General features: G+C 36.9%; 1 protein-coding gene across 1 annotated transcript; it reads left to right on the forward strand.

The window, feature by feature from the left end:
- Nucleotides 1-449: 449 nt before the first annotated feature.
- LOC139129581 (very-long-chain 3-oxoacyl-CoA reductase-like) lies at nt 450-16,805 on the forward strand. Its single transcript, XM_070695224.1, has 8 exons — nt 450-679; nt 10,660-10,782; nt 11,546-11,718; nt 12,424-12,503; nt 13,298-13,379; nt 14,210-14,275; nt 14,810-14,959; nt 15,703-16,805. The coding sequence occupies exons 1-8, from the start codon at nt 493-495 to the stop codon at nt 15,814-15,816; spliced, it is 975 nt and encodes a 324-aa protein (XP_070551325.1). The 5' UTR covers nt 450-492; the 3' UTR covers nt 15,817-16,805.
- Nucleotides 16,806-17,638: the final 833 nt, after the last annotated feature.

Raw genomic sequence — 17,638 nt, forward strand, 5'->3', positions numbered from 1 at the left:
TACTTGAAAATTTATATTGTTTGGCGATTTTGAAAACAATTATGAAAACCAATTTGCCTTACTTCATTTACTCAATTAAAAGAGCGTGACTAATATTCATTTGTCCTGTAATCAGTGTTTGTAGAAATATTTCGGTCCTCCATTGATCCCGAATTCAGAGATCCCCTCTCGTGCTTGTCTTTCATCCTGGAAGTTTTTTATAATAGGCACATACTTTTTTTTTGATGAATTTTTAAAGTGAGAGATTTTTATTATTCAATGTTTTACTTAATTTTGCATTTTAGAACTATTGCCGTAGGCAACTTTTTGAAAAAGATAGTTTTATTCCAACTTGTTTTATTTATTGGCAAATAAAACAAATTCGCACAAATATGAATGTGTCAAGCGATTGAACAAAATTTTAAAAGCAAGTGGGTTTTCCTCAATCAAACATCGCCCTCACACGAGCTGTGTAAGGTGGTGAAGGCCTTCACAACACTGCTGACTGGCACAATGTCGTCGACCGATGTCAGCTGGTTGTCTGGTCGTTTGCAGCAAGCTTTTACGACGGTTGGTTTTGTTGGTGTCTTGTATGTGACGCTAAGGGTTAATCTATGGGTCTTTCGGTTTGTAAGGGCCTACGTCTTAAGTGGAACATTTCAACTACATACAAATGTGAAGAACCTTGGCAAGTGGGCAGGTGAGTGTACATGTAGTGTCAGTGGCCCCGCTGTCTTGGCATTCAGCCGTTCGCAATCAGTTAAATCATCACGTGCGCGTGCGTGCAACGTTCAGTATTCATGTTCCTGGCTATCGTGTTGGCAATACCACAGGCGCTCATTAGCTGGACAAATTCGTGAGCTGGGCTATGTCCGACAATCTTAAACGTACATAGTTGATTTCTATGTTGGTAGCCAGCCGGACCGGACATTGTCCTGCTCAAGGACGATGTCCAGCTGAGCGCCTATTGACTACATCTTCGCTTGCCAAGGTCGGCGTGTCCCCGCAGCTGCATGGATACTCCTCGAAAGCAGTCACTACACACGCGATTGTGCACCACCTTTGTCGAAGGTCAATTCCCTCCAAGGTTGTGCTGGCGTTCATGCTGAAGCTTAGACAAAGCTTTGATTCAAAAAAATCCAAGTCAAAGGTTGTATTGCAATCTTGTACAAAGGTTAATGCCTAAAATTTGAATGAGGTTATTTTCGAAGGTTAAATACAACTTCAGCCTTAGAACCTTCGTCGAATGTTCACAATGAACCTTTCGACAACCTTAGTTTTCCGAAAGGTTAGACAAAGGTTACTTTCACAAGGTTAAATACAGCTTCATCCTTAGAACGTTAGTCAAATGTTTACAATGAACCTTTCGACAACTATAGTTTTCTGAAAGGTTGGACCAAGGTTACCTTCAGAAGGTTAAATAAAGCTTCGCACCGGGAACATTTGTTGAAGATTTGATCAGAACCTTCAGATAGTTGTTTCTAATTAGGTATGTCGCGTGAAGGTTGTTTCCGAAGGTTACATGTTGGGTCAACTTCACTCCCTGATCGTAGGGTTTTTTTGCGTTATACCTTATGTCGCCCCGAAAACAGACAAACCGCAGCTGAGTGGTCATGCTGTGCATGCTGTTCGCATAAAATCATGATCGTAACTTATACACTGCACTGGTCTGATACAGTGATATGTGTGTCAGCGCTGGTCATATACCATGTGAAAAGAGGGGTGTCCGTATTACACCTTGAGTGATAAGCAAAAAAGAAGCGAGCGAGAAATGCGGAAACTGTACTGAAAAGAGTGTTTTATAGGCGATTTCGCTTTTTGAGTAGCAAAATTGCTTCACCATAAAGTTCAATATCATATCATACATTATAATTCTAACGCTATTTTCACTTGCACTTGACCGAGAATCTTTCTCAAAAGTGGTTTCGGCAACATTACCATCGTCCATCTTGAAATGAAAACGAGGTTATATACAAGGCGTCGGAATTTGAATGTTGTTTTTCGTGCCCGTCCTGGTAATCCGGTTTTGACAAACGATCTGGCAAATAGTGGACTTCACTATAAGCATGGAGGTAGGAAGAGACGGAGATCTGACTGCTGAACATTTTGCGAGGGCTCCGAAGAGGATTTTATCAAAAGACCAGAATGTTTTCCCGGATCTTACACGATCTTCAAGGTAAGTTGCCACGCGCGTAACGTAAGCAGACGACAAAATGTTTCAAAATTACCTTCTGACAATGTGAATACACTTACATCGAAAAACTGAAAATGAACGTTGTACCTGGCTAATCTTTAAACAAATGGAGTAATTTCGTGAAAAATGTATGGAAAATATCATGACCAACAAAACTAAAGTATCAGCAGTGGGTTATACATAGATGATACATGTAGTTTGACAACATCGCACCACGACGCGATGGCACCAGAAGGACGCCTTTATCAAAGTGGTTTTTGTCTCCCTGAATGTTCTGCTGATCTGACACGATCCGTTACAGTCCCAGAATTTGTCACGGTTACTCCTGACCGCTGACCTAGCTGCAGTACAGTGGTGGCTCGAGGTTTTGCTTGGGTATTTGGATCGGATGGCAAAATTTAGTTTTACCGTCCAACCCAAATACTAGTACCCAGGCAAAACCAGCAGCTGCTCCTGACCGTGATTTTGTGTATACATACGTGTTGTCTTCATCAGGTTGTAGCGTCTCAATCTGACAGATGTTCCTATTTGCCAACATTGCATTTGCAGTGTCCCTAAGTGCTGCTGTCTCCGATGGGTGCAAAAGAGTAATTGACAGATTTTCTTTTTTCAATTTTTTTTCAGTGAAAGTTCTTGAGGGAGGCTGTTATGCCAAATGTTTCTGCTTTCTGTTATTGGTCAATGGAAAAGAATGACTCTCCTCATAAACTGTCTGTAAGTATTGAATCCTCTCAGTATGTTAATTGTATTCACAGTAGTATTTTTTTGTATTTAATACATTTTATTAGGTTTTCTCAAAAGTGTACAAGGTAATATTAATGTACCAAGGTGTACTTATAAATATGCTTTTTATCAAATTCTCAACTTGATCAAAGTATGCATTGATTTTCCACTTATGACCAGTGATCTAGTAAATATATAAATTTCCACTCATGAATCAGAAAGGTCTGCCTTCCATTAACATTAAAAGAAAATAAAATAAAATACAAGAACCAGTCAATTTATCTTGAACAGATCTTGAGAAATGTATGGCTAGAGGGTGACGTTAACATTTTGAAAAGTTTTTGTTATTTTTTTTGCTCTCCTCATCAATGCAGTCAATATGTCAGGATTCCAAATCACGTTGTTCACCTAGTGTGTGGCATGTCAGTAAATGAATTCATGTTCAGGTGTAAATTCAATTGTCAACAATAACAATCACTGAAACACAAACTCCAAAATCTGTATTGACAAAGTGCAGACATGGTTTTCCATGACAATGTATGTGATGCAATGTAAAAATACTGGCAAATTGTCATTAATAGAATTACTTTGTTTGTCTTTTGTAGATCACTTATCTGAATAACAAGCCAGTGAAGGAAAATCAATGCCATGTACAGCCTGGAAAGGGTTTTGCAACCACATGTCTGCCATGCTGTATCAAATTACACACTACAAAACCATGGGGATCAGAACTGTTCCAGAGATTTAGAGCAACACATCTGTACCACAGTGATGGCATATACCACCCCGGATCCACAGCTTTAAAGCCTGAGACGACTCCTGCAAAAAGTTTGTGAAACCAAAGTGTAGCTGTCGTGAAGCATGCGTGAAAAGTACACTTTTAACAATCCCATGAACACTGAATTTCCTGATTTTCACTTTATGACACATTTGCAGGAGAGTTTATTGCAACATCACAAGTTTGTACAATTACTCCTAGTGCTTCCAGACAACCTTGATAACCTAGCTGCCTCTCTTTGAAACAGCTCTTGGTAATTTTGTAGTTGGTAGTTGTCTCTAACCCTAGAAATTAAATGTGCCCAAAACAGAAAATGCTCCCATCTTAAATTTAAGCGGGGAATATACAGACTGAGAAAATCTCATTGCAATGTCAGGAAAATTTAGTGATTTCAGCTAAACAGTAGACTTGCTGACACTTATTGCCAATATTTATCAAATGACATGTAATTCTGTACCCATACTACAGACAATGAAAGTATAATTAACATTGCATTGTAATTAGAGATATAGGTAATTAATTATCAAATCAGTGTAGTATGTTTTGTCATTTAATATGCTGCCTTTTGTTGTTCAAGTTTATTTAAAGGAATATATTAAAATATATTTTCACTAAAAATATGTTGTGTACATGATGATATACAAGTGCTTACAATCACTTGAAAAGACAATGATTAATTGGTGTGACAAAAAGGCAATTTGATGTAACATGCTGGTATGGCTCTGTAATTTTCAATGATTTTTCACTATTTTTGTCCTTAATGTCAACTGCAGTTTCTTTTTCTACTCCCTAAGCCATGCTGAGTTACACAGTGTCAAATTTGTAAATTCAGCCTGTACATTGACAGACTGCGATATTAGTGTTGACAAATTAAGTGAACACTGGTCTGGATAAGGGTTAAAATGCAAACAATAACTGTGTAGTTTACAAATTAATGTATTGACCCTGTTTTGAAGAGCTAAGTAATTGTTTCAATATGCTTCCAGGAGTTACACAAGAACTTATAACTGACATTCAAAACAAAAAAAAATGAAAAAATCATCAAACTGGTCCTTGTGATTCTTGAACAAAGCAAAATGTAAAACACACATTGGCAAACACAGTTAACAGAAGACCAGTGTGAAGAAGACTTATTGAGTATTTCAGAAGGAAAGAAAAGAGAAATAAAAATAAAACTTTGGGAAAATATACTTAAAAGCAATGTCACATTTCATAATACTTACCTGAGATAAATTACAGCAGATGTAACCTTAACTTTTGATGATTTTTACAGTAATTTTGTTCTGCCTTACAATTAGATTTTCTAGTTCTACCACATACAGCATGAATTGCCAAAATGACTGATATAGTCTGGTGCCGAAACCCTGATTTTTGGTCGAACCCAAAAATTTCGGCCCCACAATGGTTCTCGGTGGTTTCTGTATCTTCAAAGCCTACTGAATCAGGATCTGCATGATGCCACCCTGGCACCCTTGGGCATTTTAATATATTCAAGATGGCCGCCAAGATGGCCGCCAAATATGTAAATGGTGATATCTCAGCTCTGTGAAATGTTATCAAAATGATTTTAGTGTCGTATGCCAGGAACACAGGGTCAGGGAATTTATTTCTTTCATTGCCGAACATTTGCAACCCTTAATTTGCATACAAATCCTAGATGGCTGCCAACATGACCTCAAAAACAGGTAAAATGCCATATCTCAGCTCCATGAGAAGCTGTTGGAGTCATTGTGGTCTCCTTTGCCAGGCAAATGGGGCTAAGGAACCCATATCTTTCATTGCCTGATATGTACAACCCTTAATTTGCATAAAATAATCCAAGATGGCTGCCAAGACGACCTCAAAAACAGTTAAAATGTCATATCTGAGCTCAATGACTAGCTGTTGGAGTCATTTTGCTCTCCTTTGCAAGGTATATTGGGTCAAGCAATTCATATCTTTCATAGCTGACATGTGCAACACTTAATTTGCATAAAAATCCAAGATGTCAGTATGTAACAAGTCATATCTCAATACAGTATGCCACTGATTTTGGTGTCTTTCGGCATGTTTTACGGGTCAAAGAATTGGTATCTTTTGTTATATTTGCTGTAAAATCAAACATAGAAATCTGAAATTGATACTCACAATCCAAGATGGCTGCAAAGCTGGTTTCCACAACAAATATCAATTTATATCTTAGCTGAAATTGCATCCTAGAGACTAATACATTAAGGGTTCAAGGCAGAAGGATAAGTTTCTTTCGTTATATAAAATGTAAAATATTTCATTGAAAGCCAAAATGACCACCCAATATCAACTATGGCCACAAAAATGGATGCCACAAAAACATTGAGTCGCATCTTAACCAACCAAGCATTCTTGAGACCTACTTTGTTTTGTTCCACAACAAATATCAAGGTATATCTTAGCTGAAACTACATCCTAGAGACTAATACATTTCAATATTGGTCGCAGAGTTTTCATTTCTTGTTTTCTTGTTTTCATGTTATCCCTCTAAAGTTGTACCCTTAGCTTTGCAATCATCATGCTGCAAACAATTTTATACTAAATTATAGTTTCTGCCATAGGGGCATCAAGAATATGAATGTTTTGCGCTTGACACCCATCCAAAGCACTTTTAACAGTTTAATTGCAGTCCAATTATCCAATCTTTAATTGAATTGTTGTTGTTTTTATAATTAAACATATAGACACCTTGCTCCTCCGAAAGCAACCTTCATCACTAGTCCAAATCCACTACCTGACATAAAAAGGTCTATACTGATAAGCATGTGCAATTTTCCTTGTGTCTTGAAATGAAACCGAAAGTACATAACAGTGCTGACGTGTTTCTTATCACATCACTTCTCCAATAGATGGATTGCAGACTAACCTGTACTGTTTTGATGGCTTGTGCCAGTTTTATTGGACTATGATAGAAACATACCAACATCCAAAACGTATGCATACAAAGAGCCACAACTGCTAGGTGCCCATGCTGTGTCTTGTTATGGTGCAGTGGCCTACATGCTAGCCATGGGAGCCGCAACACACACTAAAACTGCAAAAATAACGGGCATAACAACTGGCACACGCATACATATAAACGTAGACAAGAAAAAATGAAAAAGGTGAAATATTGCTGAACATGTAATATCCACATATATAGATATTCATATTTATCTCTTATCTAATACTCTTTTGTTGTTGATTTTGCAAAATCTTTATTCTACTTTATGATCATATATATAAGGAACGGTATTGTGAACAAAGATGGAAGGTCCCAAACGGATTTCAGTGAGTTCGGTTGGCTGAAAGATGAATAAGTCAAATCATTTTGCATTTAACTTTTAGTCGAGGCTAACCAGCTCCTTCAGAAGAGCATAAATTCAACCCTTCATTTAATTAGGATGTGCAGGTGACCCTCGATATTCCACGGGAAGCTACAAGTGCTCTTTAACTCAATTGGCTGTGACAGCTGTATTTTCTGCGAGTATAGTATAACAAGCAACTGTCAATATTAATGGCCCTGCTAATAACAAAAGCGATGAAGGATGATTTTGTGCAAGAATCTTAGATGAATCGTACCGAATTTTACAGTTCTGGTCGAAAAATTGTAAATCAGTATTTTGGTACATTGTTACAGATAAGTATTATAAACGTGCCACCAGATGCCACCAAATCAATTTCATGAAATACTCAGTCAGCTGAAGTATTACATATTATATGATATGGCAGCTATTCCGGAGATCATATTTTCATTTAATTGATAAATGGTAGGTAAACAGTTCATGTAATGGGAAAAGTGAGTTCCTCGATACCTAGCATGCCGCCAAATATTAAGAATCAATCTCAAAGATGAGCAATGATAATATAAGTTAAGGCTACATGCCTGTTTTGCAACTCTTTTTAGGGTATCGATGATGTTTTGACTTCACTTTTGATATATAAGTTGCATTGAACAGTATTATATACAATTGACCCTTAAAATGTATCCAAAGACGCAAAACTTGGTCTCGCAAGCTACTTAGTAAATAGAGACATGATGTAATATTTTTGACACCATTATAAGCATTAAAAGATAAACTCCCGGTTTGCAATGTTCTTGAAAGATTTTTTTCAGGTCAGATAACAAGAGATTCAAATTCTGCGACTAATAAAACATGACCATACTCATCAAAATGGGTCTTAAAGAATGCTTGATTGGCAAAGATGCAACTTACACACCTCACTAAATCTAACATTGATGTTTGTAATGCAATTAAACCGCTCCAAGTGTTCTGAATTGGTGCCAAATGCAAGAGGTTGGTATTCCTGCTGCCTATGAATGACACTTTAGCAGAAACTAGACACTTGTTTGCAGCATGACGGTTGCAAAGCTTAGGGTACAACGTCTGACGGATGACATGAAACCTGCCGTCATTATCAAATCAGAAAACCATACAGGCAATGATAAAGGTATTCATAGATTGACTCTGCCACACCCACTTGCGGTCATATATTTAAAGGGCAGCAATATTAAAGATCCTGCTGAAATTGACCTGAGTGACTAAATTGGTGCAAAGATAAACAAGACAGATGACTCAGGATGGCTCAAAGATGACCAAACAAGTCACTTTTCTGCAAGTGCAAAAGCATGCTCAGCAAATTAACCTCGAATAACTGAAGCTCATTTATTGTGGTTGATTGACAAATGATAAAATGACCCTTCACGTTGTATGGAAAGGTACAGTTCATTATAATTTAATTTAAATGGATGGTTTGACAATTTATATGAATGAAAATGTGAATTCAATGACCTCTCAAATGGATCCAAACACATACAACCTTGTGTCGAAGATGCTAGATAAATCTTGTTGTAATGTTTTATGAAACCATTGTAGCGGCAATGTTGGATACAATCCTTCCATCAGAAGTAAAATTTTTCCAGCTCAGAAAACAAGTAATGAAAAACCTGTGACCAATAAAACCTGACCAAACACAACAAATAGGTCTCAAGATTGCTTGGTTGGTTAAGATACGACTCAATGTTTTTGTGGCATCCATTGTGTGTGGCCATAATTGATACTGGGTGGTCATTTTGCTTTTCATTTGTGCATTTTTGCTGAATTATTTTACATTTTATATAACGAAAGAAATTTAAACTTATCCTTCTGCCTTGAACCCTAAATGTATTAGTCTCTAGGAAGCAATTTCAGCTCAGATATAAATTGATATTTGTTGTGGAAACCAGCTTAGCAGCCATCTTGGATTGTAAATATCAATTTTAGATTATCATGGTTGATTTTACAGCAAATATAACAAAAGATACCTATTCTTTGTCCCGTAAAACATGCCGAAAGACACCAAAATCAGTGGCATAGTGTATTGAGATATGACTTGTTACACACTTAAACAGATATTTGGATTTTTATGCACATTTTATGCAAATTAAGTGTTGCACATGTCAGCTAATGAAAGATATGAATTGCTTGACCCAATATACCTTGCAAAGGAGAGCAAAATGACTCCAACAGCTAGTCATTGAGCTCAGATATGACATTTTAACTGTTTTTGAGGTCGTCTTGGCAGCCATCTTGGATTATTTTTATGCAAATTAAGGGTTGTACATATCAGGCAATGAAAGATATGAGTTCCTTAGCCCCATTTGCCTGGCAAAGGAGGCCACAATGACTCCAACAGCTTCTCATGAAGCTGTGATATGGCATTTCACCTGTTTTTGAGGTCATTTTGGCAGCCATCTTGGATTTTTATGCAAATTAAGGGTTGCAAATGTTCGGCAATGAAAGAAATGAGTTCCTTGGCCCTGTTTACCTGGCCATACAACACTAAAATCATTTCGATAACATTTCACAGAGCTGAGATATCACCATTTACATATTTGGCGGCCATCTTGAATATATTAAAATGCCCAAGGGTGCCAGGGTGGCATCATGCAGATCCTGATTCAGTAGGCTTTGAAGATACAGAAACCACCGAGAACCATTGTTGGGCCAAAACTTTTGGGTTTTGTGCTTCGGCACCAGACTAATATTAAATTTCTGAACAGAACTTGTATTAAATGTATTGTGCTTTGCTATTGTTGAGGATTGAATTTCACTCTAGTTGTCAACGATATTGTAAGCTATATACACTGTACTTGTAGGTTATGTTGAAAAGCCAAGCACTGGGCATTTCATCATGATGTATCATCTACAGAACAAGAAAGTGCAACTGTAACAAGTTAGTACAAAATTACTGTAAAAATCATCAAAAGTTACCACTACTGTACCTCAAAAGGAATAAACCCTCAGATAATATTGGCAGCACAAAGCTTTGAGAAGGGTTATATGACAACATTGGTCAAAGGTCAGAAGGTCAATGGTTCATTGAAGGTTGGAAGGTCGAAGCTTCAACAATGGTTGATACCATGAAGCTTCGAACAAGATCAGGAAATCAAAGCTGCAGTAAAGGTAGGTAGTTTGAAGATTTAACAAAGGTCAGAAAGATGAAGCTTCGAAAGAGGTTGGTATGTTGAAGCTTCGACAAAGGTCAGGAGGTCAAAGATTCAACAAAGCTCGGCAGTAAAGCTTTCCCGAAGGTTGGTTCATCAAAGCTTCAACAACTAGGCAAACCTTGGCTGAAGGTTAAAATCACGAATCTTCAAATAATCTTGGTACGCAAATTGGTATTCAAAGCTTGGGCGTGAAGCTTCGTCTGAGCTTTGAACAAGCTTTGCCAAAGGTGTTGCACAATCGCGTGTATAGTGGGAAGTAAAGGACCTATGCTAGCGCGGGACGATGTCTAGAATAAATACTTACCGCGACCGTTGAACCTCTAGCGACATACAGTATGTACGAGCATAGACCCTCGACCGAGAAGCCGAGGGTCTATGGTACGAGCCGCTAGCCGTAGGCGAGTGTGTGATGCGATCTATGACGTATACTTGTAACGTAGCTCTCTATGAACAATATTGATATTTAGCGATATCAAATAACAAACATAACCTTTGACCTCTCTACAGCTGTGACTGGCTGTACAGATGGCATTGGTAAAGCTTACGCCGAAGAGTTGGCCAGTAAAGGACTTAACATAGTGCTGTTGAGTCGGTCACAAGAAAAACTTGAGAGAGTTGCCAAGGAGATTGGTAAGTGTCTCAAACCATGATATGATACAGGTAATGTTCTCTATGTTAGCTTTATGGTTGCATCATCAAAATCAGCACTGGCAGCAGACTGGACAAGAATTGTAAAGATATGGGTGTCTGTAAAAATGGTTCTCGTCATAGACACATCTTCCCTGACCTATTCACCCCTATCCCCTGTAAACAGTGTCATATTCACCTTCGATATGCAATGATAACAATGGTTTTGGACCAAACCATTGTAGTGAATGGGTTATAATATATATCATATACAGCAGGAACATATTTTTTGACTCTTCAAATCTCACGGTACAACAATTTTATGCATATTCATTTTTTGTTGACTTTGATGTCTTTATTATTGTCGTCATAGAAAGTAAGTATTCTTACACTTCTCGTTAAAGTTTGTTAAAATACAAAGTCGTGCAAAGATTACATTGTTTGTAACACAAGATTGCATACTTGTCAAATTAATGAAGTCCCGAATAAACTTAGGTTGTGCAACAGTAATATTGGACATTCTATACACAAAAGAAAAAGAAAAATATAAACAGGAAATCAAGATAAAGTCAAAAGAAACGTAATTTTCATGATGAAGGGTGCACAGTTTATATGTCCTTACACACGTACAAGTTTCCTACAAAATCTTGAGCTCAGATCTGCAGAGAAAAGAAGGCAATCAGTAGTACAGTTCGTATACATATTCAAAACAGATAATTTGAATCCTGTCTCAATCTCCTGTTCTGTTTTTTTGCTCTCAAAACAGAAACAACCAGCAAAGTTCAAACCAAGATCATCATCGTGGACTTCACTGATGGACCTGGAGTCTATGAGAATATTGAAAGGGAAGTGGCAGGCTTGGAGATTGGTGTTTTGGTCAACAATGTCGGCATGACAAGTAGATTGGATCGTTTCCTCAAAGCGCCAAACCTTGACAAGGTGTGCAAGAGTTTTAATAGGAAGTTTCTGTGCTCCGTTTGTGGCCTTGTAAAAGATCTCACTGTTGCTGTTACTGTTCATGATCATTTTAGTCATTATTTCAGTGTTCCTTATTTACTGGCAGCTTCATATTTAATAATAATAATAACTTTATTTGCTGCATAACCGCTTTCAAGGTAAGATTATTTTGGATAATGAATAAGAGATTACATAAAGACAAGTTTAACCCTCTCAAAAGCATGGTTTGTCACGTATCTATTATTATCAAAGATGAGGGTGGACTTTTTACAGGAAAATAGGGGTGGACAGGTTGAAGCCCATGAATTATTCCATGCTGCTTGGAATTAGGACCATGTCTTGCATAAACAGATGTTAACAAACAGTCCCACTGACAGTAGTTTATAAGAGTTATCAGATTGAACATGACTTGAAGTTCATTCTGTTTGCTTTGCCCTTGTATATCTTTACCGATTTCTCGTATGAAGGGTTTCATGCACAATGCTAGACGCATTTCTGAATTCATCTTCTCTGCATGCTCTGTGTAGCTGAGAGTAGAATTGCTTTACAGACCAACTGTATTAGGAGGGGGAGTGTAGAGAGCGCCCTCACGCAACGGATCATTCAGTCTGCGACTATCTAAGCAGTGTTGCAAAAGCACACTATTTGTGTGTCTCACAAGCTATTTTTGATGTATCTCTATCACAGTACATCACCGACATCATAAATGTGAATGTCTTGGCAGCCACTCACATGACAAGAATCTTACTCCCAGCCATGGTTCAAAGGTAAATAATCTTTCAACTCAAAATTTCTTTTATGTCACAGTAAATTGATGTCACCGAGGCACCTAACAAAAATGTGTGTGAAAAAAGGTGTTCTCGATGGGCGAGTAACTGTTTTTCCTTTGGACAGAAGAAAGCTTCAAAATCAGCTGCATGCCAGGAACTGTCTGAACTTAAAATGTCTTATATTTTACTCTATTTGTTGTCTGATTTCCTCACTACCAGTTTTACTCCCTTTCATTATTATCCCACACTTATCCAGGTTTAACAATCCTACGTGAGGTTTTACTATTTGCGCACAGTTTTTGTGAAAAGTAAAACATAGCTTTTCGGCTGGCACCAGCTGAGAATTCAACTCAGAAATGCACCACATCACCAAACACAATAGACTGAAATTTTTTCAGGAGGAATGTGGAGAGCGCCCTCGAGCGACGGATTTTCCAGTCTACAAACACAAGAGACTGACTTTCTGCATCTGTATCTTCCAGCACTATAAAATATTCATTAGTATGATGCTTACCTTGTAAGCATTTGAATATTACCTGAACGGAATCAGAAGTTCGGTTAATATTATCTCTTTTGGGTGTTTTGCAGAAATTAAAAATGTATCCATGCCAGGACAAAGTCATTTCATCATACTTAATAAGAGAACAATGCACACCATCCCCAATCCCTTTTTATGCCCCTATTATGAAGTGTGTGTGACACGCAGCATTAGTTTTTCTGTCTAGAGGAATAAAATAAAGGTTTATTTCCCCAGATGTTGTTTTCACATTACACTTTGGTCTCCTTTTCAGACAAAAAGGTGCAATTATTAATATATCATCAGGATCTGGCAAAATTCCCACACCTCTGCTTACTGTGTACTCTTCAACAAAGGTATGGATGTGATTGCCCTTCTTTGAAAATACATGGTGGGGATGAAATACTTTAAGTGCCAAGATAGAGGCAGTCATCTTTACAGAGTGCTAACTGCTTTCAGAGCAAGATGACAACAAGGTTGAGACAAGTCTGTCATTTAATTATGCATAAGATGTCTGATTAAAGGCACAAAGTCGCTTTGCTTTACCCTTTTTTGTGACATCAAGAAAACATTGAATACTAATTTTTGCGGTACATAACAGCAAAAGGGTTAAAAATTACCCCTTTGCTAAGTGCAAGCAGCGAATTTGATGCGTGACCCTGAGACATACATGTAATTGATTTTTTTCTATTCTGATATGTTTCCTATGACAAAGAAACATTGCCACAATGAGAAAACTGCTAACCTTATCTATATGAAAGTCACCGCCAATTAAGATTTCATCACAAAAGCTTGCATGAGAAATGTATGTTTCAACATAATTTAGTGAGAAAAAAAGTAAAACATACTTGTCTCGCTAACCAAAAATAATGAAAATATTATCAAAAGTTGTAGCTCTGTTTGCTGTAAATGATATCAACTGAAACAAAGACGGGGTTTGAAATAGTAAATCGTGTGTCTTTCTCATGAAATTATTGTTACTATCAGAAGGTTTTTGAATGTGAGCCTTTGAAAATAACATAAATACTTTAATAAAAACATGGAATCATTGCAATAAATTTTTGCATTGTAACATTTTTTCCAGATACTACAATGCATAAATCATTCTGTAAGAGCTCTCGGTAGATAAGTAGGAGATATTGGATATTGGATTAATGAATTATAAATTTATTGTTTTAATCCGCAGGGATACCTAGATTTCTTTTCACGTGCATTGCATACAGAATATGAATCAAAGGGTATCATAGTGCAGGTAATGTTGCCCTCTGTAGTTCACAAGTTTCATCTTTGTGATTGGCTATTTTTAGTCCACCAGCTTTGTTGCAGTTCCTCTGGAATTACCTTCAGTTGAAAAGGCTGAATAGATGTAACATTTGGCACTGCTTATTGGCACTTTTTTCTCTGGTGCTGGTAAATCTTCTCAGTTGTCTTCCAAAAATGTGATGGAATGCAAAGTATTAGTCTCGCCAAGGAACACATTGCATTAGTCATGTTCATGTTCTGCAACATAAATGTTAACAACAGAATCCTAGTCTGGACTTCAATTCAGCCATCAACGCTAACATTGTACAGTTACCCATGTTGTCTATGATGTTGATACGTTGAACAAAATATATTTTGACATGATTTGGGGAGGTGGGGAACAAGAAACACAGCATGTAAAAGTGTAAAAAGATACAGATATTGAGCAGCGCCCTCAATGTCTTCGATGTACATAGATACGCTGAAACTGACGAAATACCAATGAAATCACCTCACTCACACTTTTGTCATTTCCTCCTTACAGAGCGTTATGCCTTATTTTGTATCTACAAATATGACCCACAATGCCAATACATCACTGATTCTACCTTCAGCAAAAAATTACGTGAAGCAGAGTCTGGCCACATTGGGCATAGAGAATAGGACCCATGGATATTTCTCACACACAATACAGGTTTGTATGGAAACATAACTGTCCAGTGAATGTCCAACTGAACCTCAAATGGCATTACTGAATCTATGGCTCTTACATAGCTAGTGCTAACTTTGGGTATTCAGATTGCCTAAGCTATTTGCTCTCGTTTAAAATTTCAGTCTAGTTGATCTATTTGTTTTAACCCTTTGAGTGCTGTAATTTTTCCAACTAAAATTTCAGTGCAATATTTTACCAAATTTTTATGAATTTTTCAGTAATTTTTTGATAATTTTTGACCGAAAGGAAATCACATTTCCTTGGCTACAATTCTTTATCAAAATTTTGGCAAAAATCTGAAAAAAATTGACTGAGATATATTCTGTAAAGGAGATGAAAATTGCCTTTGGCGCTCAAAGGGTTAAGCTTTGTAACGGCAGATAAGCAACCTACCCCTTTCAAGGTATTATTCACGTTATATGGTGTCCAATACTAATGAAATTATTACTCAAGATGCGACATCTCCTGCAGTATGAAAAGTACCCCAGCAGGATATGCTGCATCACTGGTTAAAATAACTTCAGTATATCCCTCAAAATGCTGCGTGAGGCCAATGGATTCTATCAGAGTATCTTGCCCTCCGTTTTATCATTTCAAAGGACATTCTAAAAATCTCTGTACATTTTTGTTTGTTCATTCAACATAAAACACAAAGATAGGAACCAGAAATTCAAGTGTTGCCTAGACCTGCTGTCGCTGATACGCTCTTTTTCTTTGATCGACAGGGCCTGCCATTTGATGTTGTACCAACCACACTGGCTGTAAAGTTTATGTATCTTGTAATGAAATATGTACGCTCATACGACCAGAGCAGTAGAGATAAAGAGAAAACCACATGACCTTTTTCCACAATTTAAGTACAGTCAAAGTACAAATGTGTGAAGACTGTCAACTTCTAAATATTTTCAAGATGGATGCAACTCTCAGCAATCTATTCATACTCTGTCGTCTTATGTGTGGTTAAGTAGCATATTTATGCACAAACACGGTTGGAACTAATTTTGAATAATTGGATGGTGAAGTAATGTTTAATCTGCAAATGTAAGCTCATTCTGCTAAAGTTTCTAAGTTATACACTTGTTTTTATGAGTAATTTGTAATATTGCAACATTCAGCTGTATGGCACCTAACACTTTTGAGAAATGTGAAAAATATAAAAATACAATTATCCCCAAATTAGTTCCAACCGTGTTTATATCAAGGTAAAAAAAATGTAAACTTTATTGGATCAATTTTAAATGCACTGTTTACCAATCAATATAACATTTTTAGGCAATGTGCGTACAATTACAAACGAACGTAGAATATGAAATGATGTCAGCCATATTGGATCAACTGTGGCATTCACTAGAGCTGACAAACAGATGTTACTGCATACTTTAATATGAAATTACAGGAATACCTGATGTGCCGTATTGTATCACTGGTTTGTTTATAATCAAGCAATGCAATGATTTTTAGCAAATATATTTATCTCGAGGAAATATATATATCATGTAATCTCACAGAGATAGTTGATTTTGTAAACACTGAGAAGTTTGCACAGTTTCTGATTACTTGATGGGGAAACTATGGTGGAAAACATGTTGTTTTGGACGTTTGATAAATTAGTTTGCCGTCTGAGGCAAGGTATCTTTTTTTGAAAAATGATGAAAAATAAACGTAGTGTTTACGATATTACATATCAATAATAGATTTCTTCACCTATCAAGATTTGCATAGAAAAACAAGTATTTGTATTTGCATTGTATTTTAATCTAGGTTTTAATCTAGGTTTAATCCCGAATTGTATTAAAGTTGCCTTATTAGACAAAAGAACAATACCATGAAGACAATGTATACATGTACATACATTTATACACAATAATTTATCATCCGATGATTTTTAGGCCCCTCTCATCAATGGAGAACTGACATTTCTATGGTTGTTGATATCTGTTCCAAACTTTCTATTAAATTATACGTACTAGAAAATTTATGTCAAAAGTCAATGCTAAAGTGGGAGGGTATAGCCCGAGTGAGGCCAACTCCGTTGGTTTGCATGTGGAAATCAAGCAAACTTCCTTTCGATGGTGTCATTATTTTTAACCTTCCGTAAAAGACTTGAAAATGAGAAGACATTATTAAAAGTTACACTGAAAAAGCGAAGTAGTCATACTGAATTTCATGAGAAATGGTTATAATATTTCTTTGTGAACAAGTTGCCATAACTTCCCAGCGAAAAAGTGCTGACCCAGCAGTTTTCGTGGACATATTTGATAAGTATGTCCCCGTTTATCTTCATTGCTTGTATGCCAAACATTTTTCTTCGTACAATCGAAAGGTAGTGGCTATAAAGGTGAAATCTACAAATATCTTGGCATCCTTTTGCGTTAGATTCTCTTCGCACCCCGGATTCAGTATTGAAATGAACTTTTTTTGAATTTTTGATAGAAGAACCTGTTTGAAATCATGCATGACATCCACAGTGTACAGAGGATGATATGTGACTTTGTACTTTCATATTGTGCACATAATCACTGTATATGAGGTGTACATTTAAGCAATAAAGCACGCCCAGCGATGGTATACCACGAGATTTCGACCAGTTCACGACATATACCGGTATGCAGGAGCTATAGCGAGTGCACACTGGTATATGACCAGTTCACGACATATATG

This window comes from Ptychodera flava, chromosome 3 (genome assembly GCF_041260155.1).
Source record: "Ptychodera flava strain L36383 chromosome 3, AS_Pfla_20210202, whole genome shotgun sequence".
NCBI classification, from domain to species: domain Eukaryota; kingdom Metazoa; phylum Hemichordata; class Enteropneusta; family Ptychoderidae; genus Ptychodera; species Ptychodera flava.

Coding starts and splice junctions, on each gene's coding strand:
- LOC139129581 (XM_070695224.1), top strand. CDS start 493: ATGTCGTCGACCGATGTCAGCTGGTTGTCTGGTCGTTTGCAGCAAGCT. Junction 10,783..11,545: donor GAGAGTTGCCAAGGAGATTG/GTAAGTGTCTCA, acceptor CTCTCAAAACAG/AAACAACCAGCAAAGTTCAA. Junction 13,380..14,209: donor CTGTGTACTCTTCAACAAAG/GTATGGATGTGA, acceptor TTTAATCCGCAG/GGATACCTAGATTTCTTTTC.